The sequence below is a fragment of the Neovison vison genome, chromosome 6 (assembly GCF_020171115.1).
Source record: "Neovison vison isolate M4711 chromosome 6, ASM_NN_V1, whole genome shotgun sequence".
Lineage (NCBI taxonomy): Eukaryota > Metazoa > Chordata > Mammalia > Carnivora > Mustelidae > Neogale > Neogale vison.
The window spans coordinates 25,319,783-25,331,786 of record NC_058096.1 but is presented as its reverse complement, the minus strand read 5'-3'; the positions used below and the strand labels follow the sequence as shown (position 1 = coordinate 25,331,786).

The 12,004-nt window shown below is 36.4% G+C and overlaps 1 protein-coding gene across 1 annotated transcript in view; it reads right to left on the bottom strand.

Moving 5' to 3' along the window:
* Positions 1-12,004, bottom strand: part of TMPRSS15 (transmembrane serine protease 15) — a 119,398-nt gene that overhangs the window by 251 nt on the left and 107,143 nt on the right. Inside the window, exons 22-24 of the mRNA XM_044254991.1 lie at positions 9,403-9,584; positions 8,072-8,167; positions 4,816-4,955 (exon numbers count right to left, since the gene is read on the bottom strand). Coding sequence (XP_044110926.1) covers positions 4,816-4,955; positions 8,072-8,167; positions 9,403-9,584 — 418 coding nt within the window. The remainder of the gene's footprint in view (positions 1-4,815; positions 4,956-8,071; positions 8,168-9,402; positions 9,585-12,004) is intronic.

Sequence of the window (12,004 nt, the reverse complement as noted above, 5' to 3'; positions counted from 1 at the left end):
CAAAAGAAAATTGTAGATGTGTTGTCAATTGGCATAAACATCTAAGGTTATTTTTTCAGCATCAATTCAAAACTAAAGAGCAAAATATGATTTAATTGCAAGTCATCTGTATATCTCTTCACCAGCACGCTCCATTAAGAATGAGAACTTTTGGCTGCTCAGAAAGGACACAGAGAAACCCTTGACAGCTAAAACATAATTTGCATGTAACTCTTCGTAAAGCACTTTTATAGCAAAACTTTCCTTACTTTCATTATGGCATTTTGATAGGCATTAAGAAATTCTCTAAGGCACAACTAAGAAGAATCCCAACCAAAATATATACTAAAAGCTGATCATTTTATTAAAAGAGGTATAATATGGTTTCATTCTTCTGTGGAATTTAATAAACAAGAGATGAACATAAGGGAGAAAAAAAGAAAGGCAAACCGTCAAACAGACTCAACTACAGAGAACTGAGGGTTGCTGGAGGGGAGCTGAGTGGGGGCATGGGGATTAAGGGTGATGGGGATTAAGGAGGGCATTTTTGTGATGAGCACTGGGTGTTGTATGGAAATGATGAATCACTAGATTCTAATCCTGAACTAATATCACGCTATATGTTAACCAAATGGAGTTTAAATAAAAACTTGTAACAAAAAACGGAACAAAAAGAAGTATGTTCTAAGAACTGGGAGAGGCTTTGCAGAAAAGACACTTATTCCACGTTGTGTGTGAGAGAAATTAAAAACTCCCACAGAAAAGTTGATTTCAGTTCTTTCAGGTAGCATTAACTTTTTGTCATTAGACAATCAGATTTGAAAAAATCTTAACATTTCAATGGGAATAGGTATGTCAAGGATATAATTTATGGTAAGCACACGTATTTTCACAGATTTTAACTGATGAATAATTATTTAATTTTTGAAAATATTAATTATAACAGCTTCTGCTAGAGTTAATTTCATATATTTCATTTGCATGAGTATTTGTATGTAATGCAAAAGAACATAATGCAAACTTATCATACCATTACTTAATGATGGCATTGACAGATATTTTTCTCTTACAGTTATTGTGCAAAATTTTCAATCTTTTTTTTTTATATTTATGAAGGAATTTAAAGCCTTGTGTACTTTGGTTGCAATCCCTGGTACAATAGAATATTTCAACCCGAGTTTGTGTTAAAAAATATCCCTAGAGACTTTTTGTCTTTATTCTTTATTATCTTTGGGATCATGTTTAAGGGGAAAAAATGTGGTGTATAAAAGTATCTTTTCTTGCTTGGATACAGAGGAACATAAATTGCACTGACAACATAGGTTACCTCTTTTCTAAATGTAACAAATGTGTTTGAAGGCAATTACTGTGATTTTTATTTCTATAACCTAAACCCTTAATTTATAATTTGGGTCCAGAACTATTTATGGGATAGTTAAGGATAACTTCCTTAATATCCTTAATACAGACTCAGATAGTAAAAATAAACCTCAACTGTTTGGGTATTTTGAAAAGAAGTCCTTTGGTTTAAAAAAAAAAAAAAACACAGAATCTAGACATTGACTCCATGAACAGGTTGTTAAGTTGCCCAGCATGTGCTGGATCATTTGCAGATATTCACACAATCCACAGGGAGGCTTGATGCCCAACAGTCAGGTTGTCTGTATGGCTGGAGACCTATTACGCATGGGACTGTCACTTCACTCATCTAACTCTACCATTTCAGTTCTGTTACATAATTTCATGCCTTGATTTGCTGATTTGTTAAAGGAAGCCTTTCTCTTCTTCGACCATCTCAGAAATGGTGGAATTGTGGACTTCAAAAATATAAGTGAACGTCCAGACGATGAAGTATCAACCTAAAATTTATGTTGTCATACCAGTGGTTTTAGTATGCTAAAACACACATTACTGGGTCCCAGGGTTAGTTGCTGACTCATCAGGTCTCTGCTGGGGCCTGAGAATTTGTTCCTAGAATAGGTTCTCAGGTGCTGCTCAGATGCTGGGCTGGAGGCCATCTTGGAACACCACTGGAATAGAACAAAGGTCTACATAGCTAGCAAAATGAGTTTGTTTTTTGTGTAGTTCACTTTGTCCTATATAGAGGGGACTTCTATAGCCACTTGTGAGGCCTCAAAATCTGGATAACCACCCCACACATGTAAGCTTTTGGCAAGCTAGAAGATATTTAAGAATGTATGAATGCTGGGGCGCCTGGGTGGCTCAGTGGGTTAAAGCCTCTGCCTTTGGCTCAGGTCATGATCCCAGGATGCTGGGATGGAGCCCTGCATCAGGTTCTCTGCTCAGCAGGGAGCCTGCTTCCCCCTCTCTCTCTCTCTGCCTGCCTCTCTGCCTACTTGTAATCTCTGTCAAATAAATAAAATCTTAAAAAAAAAAAAGAATGTATTAATGACTAATAAGGCCAATCCTTTGCCACTGTAAAGGGGAAAATAATGTTCCAAAAGAGTTCATTCAACTGATGTATCAGTTGTAGCATATCCATAATTTTAAAGATATTCTTATTTAATCAGTTAGTCCTTTTGTATAAAATAGTGTTAAAGTTGAACAAAGATCATGTGACCCTCTATACTATGGATTTCTCAATCATGATAACATATTACATAAGATCCTGCCCTGTGTGGAGATGTTCCTACTTGCGAATGAATAACATACTTAGTCTAGAAATTAGACCCAAACATAAGATTTGAGAGATCTGGCACGAGTGACTGGCTTAATGTAACTCTAATACCAGTAGCATTCATGGTCATATTTTCTACCTCGTGCATGAGGCACCTGCCACACAACCCCCATTAACTGTAATTGAAGTTGTACAGCTGATTTCCCTCCTGAACAATAATTCTATAAATCTCCCTCTAAGTGGCAATATATCTTACCTTTAGCATGCTTTTCATTTTAAAAGGAACGTTTAAGATCTAGAGATAAATTTTAAGCAAGAAGAAAGCTGTCTTATTTGTCTTGAATTTGAAAATGTTCAACAACGCAGAATAGATGTAAAACTAGGCTGAAAGTTTAACAGGATTTGAGACACTGATTTAACTAGAGCATACATATAAAGATTCATCTGCTTAAGTGTCTGTTAAAAAAATTCTTGTATGAAGTCGAATTACGTTGACATAGATGTTAGTATATATAACAAGTTATTTGCATTTTAACAGTGAAAGATTTTCCCATGGTACAAATGGCTGTGTCCACATTTGTAAATTATTACTTTGTTCATTACTGCTATCAGGTTTAATCTAATCCAGCAGATGTTAAGGCATCAACATTATTAATTTTCAAATACAGAAAACATGCTAGATTTATTTCTAAAGTCTCATAGGAAAAACTGTTAATATTTTCAGTGCTTATTTAAATGCCTTCTACGTATTACCTGATTTTTAAACCTCTAAATAAAACTTAAGTGACTTGCCCAAAGTCTCACCCAGAAGTATTTAGGCAAGGGTAACATAAGAGTAGTCTGAGAGGGGCGCCTGGGTGGCTCAGTCGTTAAGCATCTGCCTTAGGCTCAGGTCACCATCCCAGGGTCCTGGGATGGAGCCCTGCATCAGGATCCCTGGTTGGCAGGAAATCTGCTTCTCCCTTTCCCACTCCCCCCTGCTTGTGTTCCTGCTCTCATTGGCTCTCTCTGTCAAATAAATAAAATCTTAAAAAAATAATAATAATAAATAAGACTAGTCTGAGCCCAGAGTCTATGCTTTCGTGACTACTCCACACTGCACCTAAAAATGAACAATGATTCTAAAATTTGGCAGAATTTATCTTTTATTTGTTGACTGCATGTGGATTTCATGGCACTAATAGAGGGCTACATTATTTCAAGTGATAACATGTTCTTGTCTTCAGTGAGGGTAATTTGTGAGTAGGAGTTTTCTCTGGTGATCATGTAAGTCAAAAACTCCTGATACATCAGATATATTGCCATGTTGACATTCAGTGAGATCATGTGATTACATCTTTAAAATGAAATATAAATGATAAGATGAAAATTCTAGGGTAGGAGCTCCAGGTCCAGATTTATGCCAGGCTGTTGAGTAAGTTCTAGTTTTTTTTTTGTTTTTTTTTTGTTTTTAATTAATTAATTAATTTATTTGACAGAGAGAAATCACAAGTAGACAGAGAGGCAGGCAGAGAGAGAGGAGGAAGCAGGCTCCCTGCTGAGCAGAGAGCCCGATGCGGGACTCGATCCCAGGACCCTGAGCCGAAGGCAGCGGCTTAACCCACTGAGCCACCCAGGGCTAAGCAGGGTCGGGCCTGGTTAGTACTTGGATGGGAGTAAGTTCTAGTTTTTAACTTTCCTACAAGTGGTTAGTTACAAACTGGTTCTAACCAAGGTATCCAAGTTGGTTTTATGCAGAAAATTATTTCTTGTCCCTGAACCCGTGCCCCAGACTCAAAACCAGGGTTGAAAATTGGAAGCTAATAGGTGAAATTGGCCTTCCAATTCCCTTTTTTGTGTTTTGTTTGAAATCTGTATAGGGTTTTAAAGAATTAGAATTAGATTTAGCTAAGGTCAACAGTGGGTCAGCACTACATAACTTACCTGACTCTCACACAGTCATATTTTATGCCTCAGCTCTTAAGCTATCTGATCTTAGTATTTCTCCTTAAAAATGAGTTTTCTTTCTAATGCTCACATCCACCCTAGGAATACTATGTGAGTAGGCCACAAATTTTTAAAAAAGTCACAGTTCGGTAAGAGAAGAAATGAAGTTAAAAGCCTGATGATTTTTTTACTCCCTAATCATTGCGAAGCCATAAAATCATTATAGAGCAATGCTTTCTGGAGATGTAGAGTGAACAGTTTTACATACTTACCTGACAAGAATCTATTCCTCCTTCTTCATAACCTGCACAGACCATATTTTCTGTAATGTTATATTCTGGCATCTGTTGTTGGCATTTCTCATTTGATAGAAGAGGGACATTGGCTTCTTGCAATATGTTTGCAGTAGGGCCTGTTCAAAATGGAAATACGGCCCGCCAGTCAGAAGGGATCAACGTGCATCCCTGAATGAGCCGCCATCAGTCTTATTTATTTCAACAGTTCACTCTCATTATCGAGTACTGTGTGCATAGATAGTGAAACTAAATGCTGAACCTTAGTATTTTTAAAGCACATAATAAAGCCCATCTGTGGATTTTGCCAAATGGATAACAGAAAAGCACTCCTTTTGTTTCCAAGGGCTAACGGGAATGGGGGATTGGACTAGACAGGCTTTAGGAATTTGCAGTAATTTTAAATGGTTACGGTATTGCTCATGGGGAAAAATAGCCCACCAACACGAGGAGTTTCATTTATGGAAATTAGCAATGACTCTGAAATCCAGGAGGCTTTTCATTTGACACCTGAAGAGGTGCTCCCTGATAATGGCATTCAGAAACTTTGTGAGGCTCTGTGAATGAGCAGGTGCACACGGAACAGAAGACAAAGCTCAGCTGAACTGTGCCCTGGTCTAAGGGCAATCAGCTTGTCATCCACACCCAGGTGAAGAGAAAGGAGGCATTCTGTAACAGGCATTCTGTACTCCCACGCTTTTCACAAAATGACTCATCTACTGCAAGCATGACTCCTTGTTTACTGAAATACTAATTCCAAGGGGGATCTGAAGCCCGCAGGTGTCTAGTGCCTCAGAAAAGGCACCTGAGAAGCACTTTCTAATAATTAGCAATTCTATGTGTTTCCACAAGAGAGGCAGAAAGTTGATGATAACTTAGTGCATGTGACAGCCAGTGTTATTGCAAAAATGTAGTGACTTCATTTCCACCCAAGTTTTAATCCATACACTAAACAGGAAAAAGTTGTGTGTGTGTGTGTGTGTGTGTGTACCTGGACATGTGTGTATGTATATAAGGTGCAAAGCAATATATGTAAGATTCAGTGCTGTGTTGGTCAACGTTTAATATAGGTTTTCAAGGAAAAAATCCCAATATCTATCATTTGCGTGGTGTAAACACTCAAGGTACCAGCGTCACAGTGAACAGGAGTTGGGAGATGTGCACAAGTGGCAACTTTCGGCTGGTGCCAGTGACTCCAGCTGCTAATCATTGGATGACTTTGAAAGTTTGACATTGGACTTTAAGACGTGAAGATGGAGGAGGGAATTCAGCATCTCACTGTTATTCATTCTATGAAGACCAATGATGGGCTGGTAGTCTCTAGTTTTTATTATAAGCTATTATAAAATCAAAACCCATTTTACTGCTCATCAAGGAATAAAAAAGATTGGATGGGTATACGATACGACTCCTTGGTAAAGAAAAATTTGAGCAGTGTTCTTATATTTAATATTTATTTGTCCACAATTGCCATAAAGATAATTGAGAATACACACATTAAAAATACATAAAAATATCAATAAAGTTCTTTTAAGTTTCCTAATTGCCTTAATTTAACGGACTAATATCACTTCACTTCTTCCTAGTAAATGATGTATTCATGGTTTTCTTAGTTAATTACGATAATATACTCATAACAGTGGGGGAGAGGGATCTGGGTTTTACACAGTTAAGTAGCTGGAAATCATAAGACAAAGTTCATAAAATTCGTTAAAATTTCCATCGCCCAGGAAGTATGTAAACATGATCTGACCATTTATTCCTAAATGAAATTGATCTCAGATACTGATTTTCCTTGACTCCATACCACTCTTAGAGACCCTTCTTAAGTCAATTAAATGCATATCTTTAGTAACAATAAGTAATGTGAACCAAGTTTACTGAGCTCCAAAAGAAATACCCATTTCCTATGGAATAAAGAGCCTTAAATTTTGTTAGGGAATAATTTGTTTTTGAAGAGTCTACATTGTGGCCATAAATGTCTTTTAGTTGAAGTCAGATAGAGAAAATATCTATCTAGGAATCATTTTTACTCTTTAGATTTCAAATTTAATAAATCATGGCATCTTTCAAGCAGAGGAAATAAAAGAAGATACTGCCTTTGACTTCAATACATTTTATGGACAGCAGACATGAGGTATTTCAGTGACATAATGCAATTGCCATGGAGAAACCCTGTTGAAATCAGCAGGCAAAGACTTGACTTAGAATGTCACCCTTTCTTTTACAAGGAAGAAGGGTGTTATTCTTGTTAGTTTTTAAAAAAAATATTGATTGATTGATTTTTAAGAATATTTTAAATATTTATGTATTTCAACTTAATATTTTAAAATATTTTAGTATTTTGACTTATTTTTAATATTTATGTATTTTTTTAAATTTTATTACGTTCAGTTAGTAAGAAGGGTGTTTTAATTGTGAATGTTTTGCTTCTGGTAGCTGACCTTTCCACAAAATTCTGTGGCTTTTCATCTTATGTAATAAGGATTTTTTAAATATCTTGGACATGATCTATTGCGACTCTAGAGGCCGGGTTCTCCCACCAGACTATATAGTGCCTTTCCTTTTTGCTTAATTTTTAATGGGTAGTCAAAATTCTGCCCTAGATGGAATAACTTACATCAGGAATTCTGAAACCAACGTGCCTTGTAGTTACATTAAGAGAGAACAGAGTACTAGATTTTGTAAAAAAAAAAAAATTACGTTCGGTTAGTTTTAATATGCATCTTTTATGTGTTTGGAAAACATCCTGTTAAATAATGCTAACCGCTGAGTTTATAGTCTTTACTGTAAGATTTGTGCCACATCTGAGTAGGCTCACTCAGCATGGTGAAGTTAAAGGGGATTCCATTCTCATTTTTTAGGGAATGGGAGTGTAAGGACTTTATGTGATAAAGATAGTTTTACTGATTTGAAAAATGTAACAGGTAATAATTTGGCTTTTGATCAAACTTTATCCAGGTGCTTTACAAAAATAAATTTTGTAATGTTTGTAATATTCACTTAAACAGATATATCTTTTCTCTTTATCATAGTAATTTTTATAATACCAAAATTAGGTGTTAAGTTTGGGGGATGCTTGAAATCTCCTCCAATAAGGAGTATAGCATATGAATTTAAGTCAGACAGTGCTTTTAAGAGCTATTGCAAAAGATGTTGAAAATATTCACAGGATAGTGCAATAGCATCCTTCTTATTAGTAGGCATTTTCCTTTTATTGAGTCTAATGATTTACCTTGATGTATAATCCTCCCCCAGCCAGCAATGGAACAAATTCTTCCTGGAGGAAAAACCTGATTTTCTTCTGGTAAACAAATAGGTTGTATATAATCTGGAAAAACAAAACAGAAACAGACAAACACCATTTCTAACAAGTTTTAAAAATCAATTATTTTCAACATTTTATCTAAAACACTTGTATTTCTGTTTTATGCTGCTTGAACATTTTTTAGACATCAGTCTCAGAGGAAAGAAGCATCTCAGGGCAGTACTTTTTGACAATGGACTAGGTATCCCAGTGGTCTTTTGGGATCCTTTTCTACATTGTCTCCTAATTACACTTTAAGAATGTAAACAATGTCTTAGTTCTAGAGCTGATCATTTTTATTTGATTTTAAGTGATCATGCTATTGACCGTGTCAGCTGTGTGAAAATCTTGGGAAGGCTGTTCTTCAGGGCCAATTAAAAGACACTCAGACAAATGTTCTGAAGCTTTTTTGATTTTCCTCAATTATCTCCATATGAAAAAAGCTTTTAGGTGATTGTTTTACAGTGCACTTATGGAAGCATCAGCATTGGTCACTGACTTTTAAAGCCTTTCTCCAACAATTTACAAGCTGCCTGTCATTTATTAAGCGCCCACTACACTTAAGACCCAAGGCAGACACAAAAATGTGTAAGATATGGTGCTTACCCTCAAGGACAAGGCTACCTAATTAATCCATCAATAGTCTGCCTTTGATAAGTGCTCTAAGACATGTGTACACCAAATTCCATGAGAACCCAGAAATGGCAGCATTTTATCCTCACCAGGAAAAGTCTTCGGAGTAAAGGATGGAGTTGGGCAGAGCCCTTCAGGATAACATTCACTCCATTAGGTGATTTCTTGCTCATCACCTACGTATTTGGAGGAAGTCTTCCAACTGCCATTCTGTTAATATTATGGAATCGCCTTTAAAAACTTCATTCTAGAGTATATGCTCTTCTCTCAGTTTGTCCTATTCTGCCCTTTGTGGTAGATGGACCTGCCTTTCTTCCACATGAGAAATACAGAGGCATGCATTGGACCATGACTTATTTTCTCTATGCTGCTCCTTTGAGTTCACTATTTACAGGGGGCTCAGAATATTTTATTCTGCTGGCCAACTTTCTAGAATGTTGTATTCAAACACTTGATGAAGATAATTGAATATGTTTTGCTCCATTCCCCAATTCCACCTAAATTATGATTTCTATAACAAATTATCCAACCTTCATGGATTATTAATTCGTTGGTACTGATAATATTTCAAATCTAATTTTGAATTGATTTCACCAGATAAGATGACTAAAACTGATGTCTTTTACCTGTGTAATTCACTTTAAATTCAAGGTGCATCATGGCGAGGTCACTGTCCTTTGTCCGTTTATTGTAATGAGGGTTTATGATGATTTGATCTATAAATCGAGTTACTATTTGAGGAGAAGTCAGATTTGATGTCATATGCAGGCCTAGGACTGCTTCCCACTTGGATGGCTCTAAATTTCTCCTGAAGATAATGAAAAAGATGTGTAAGAAACCCTCCATCCACCATTGTTACTTTCTTTTTTTTTTTTTAATATTTTATTTATTTATTTTACAGAGAGAGAGAGATCACAAGTAGGCAGAGAGGCAGGCAGAGAGAGAGGGGGGAAGTAGGCTCCCTGCTGAGCAGAGAGCCACATGCGAGGCTCGATCCCAGGACCCTGAGACCATGACCCAAGCCGAAGGCAGAGGCTTAACCCACTGAGCCACCCAGGTGACCCCACCATTGTTACTTTCTAAAGATGCTGCTCATAGTAGATATTCCAGAACTATGAGTGCCCATCCTAAAATATTCTTGAATTTCTCTGAATGATTCTTCTTTAAAAACATTTCCTTTAATTTTTTATTCTTCTTGTTAGATCACAGAAAGAACCCTAACTAGTGCTCATTTCTATCACTTCCCTTAGATCATCTCTTGATCTCTAGTTCTAGATTGAGGTTCAAAACTTCAGTTTCACATTAGAATCACCAGGAGTTCTTGTAAATAACAGTGTAACCTGCTTCCCCTTCTCTATCTCTGATTTAATGAGTCTGGAATGGAGAGAGGGGACTTCAAAAACCTAGGTTTTTTAAATTTTTAAATTAAATCTCCATTTTAAAATTAAATCTCCAAGTTTATCCTACTGTACGGTCTAGTTAGAGAACCACTGCCTGAGACCCCATTCCACTGTGGAGATTGTATCTTGGTCCAGGGTCTCTGCAGAAAGCCCCAGCCATCAGTAAGGAGATTCAGGAGCTCTCCTGTTTAGGGGGTTATTGAATTCACACAAAGTTAAGACAAGCAATAAAACCTATTATATTTATAACATATCAACTCGAGTAATTTTCATATTCAGTGAACTTAAATAATTTTCCACACATAATGTTGGTCCTTGATAATGAATTGGTAAAGGATAACATTTGTGTTCTAGGCAGATTAAATGATAATTTGAAAGTGTGCAGGGACTTCCAGCTGTGCTTTTGGCCTGAAACATCATCACACCAAGAAACTACTAGTGGACAGCTGGAATTAAGCCAATTAAGCCATATTCACAATGCAGTCAAAATTCAATAACTGCTATTTTAGAAGAGCTAGTGATCTAATTCTTAATTGTTACAAATGCCTCATTTAATGGGGTCTTTCAACTTGTTAGAATCCAGGTCACCTACAAATACACAAAAGGAATGAAGTTATTTCAAGTCCATTTGTTTATCTTTTTACCTATCCATTACTTTGTTGAAATTAAACAAAGGATCATGTTTGATCGAGTCGCCGGCATCAATAAAGCCAGGGAATGCCTAAGCATCCAGGAGACATCCACCGATAACCACACTGCATTAAAATCAGAGGAAACTTACTGACATGCTTTATAGAAGAGAGTAAGACCCATTTACGGAGAACCTATTTTGTGGCAAGGCGGTACTTTGCATCAATTCTTCATTTTTGCTATGAATTTTACATTGAGAACAACCTAGATGCTGGTAGTTTAATTGGTGGGCAGAGACTTGAACTAGGACCATCTGATTTCAGAGACTATACTCGCACCAGCATAGTGAAGTGCCTCCAGTGGCTCTGGGCAGGGTTCTATGGGCAGGGTTGAGAGCATGAAGTGAGGGTTGGGAGGAGATACATGCTAGGCTGCTGGATTATCTGGGCTCTGGAAGGGGAGAGAATGTCCCTGCTCCTAGTTGTTGGTGGGCCAGGAGGGCATTATGTTGCTGTGAAGGTACTGTTTGCTTGTCAAGAGACCCTTTCACTTCCCCTTTTCCAGGTCAGAGGAATCAGTACTTCAGCCAAACTGGACTCACTGATAATTTCAGACATTCTGACTGTACCCTCTCCCACTGTACCCTGGGAGTCCTCTGCCTGCATTGGCTTCCTCAAAGTGAGGGGATGTAATGAAATCTCTTTCCTAGTGTCCTATATCTGAATTTCTTTCCATATCACACATTTACATATGTTTTCTAAAGCTCAGCTGGTCATGGTTTTCGCTTGATTAGTTAGAATACCTGTTATGGCTGACAGGTAATTCAGAGTTACTCTTTTTTTAAGAATTGTATTTTTTCTTAAACGTTTAATATATAGTAACTCAATATTTGCAAAAAATGAATTCTACAAGTGTTACACCATATTTCTTACTTTGCATTTAATTATGTTTATACACATTATATTTTGCATTATAATTATATTATATGTAACCAAGGCATTATATTAATATTCATATTATAAATAATAGTAATTATATTAATGATATAAAATTTGCTCAAAAGGAATATGAGCCCATTATAGAGATTCTATTTGGAAGTTAATAGAGTGCATGTCTTTAAAAAAATGATAGGATTGTTTTCTTCTTTTTTTTTTTTTGGATTGTTTTCTTCTTAAATACTTTCTACATATTTTATTTT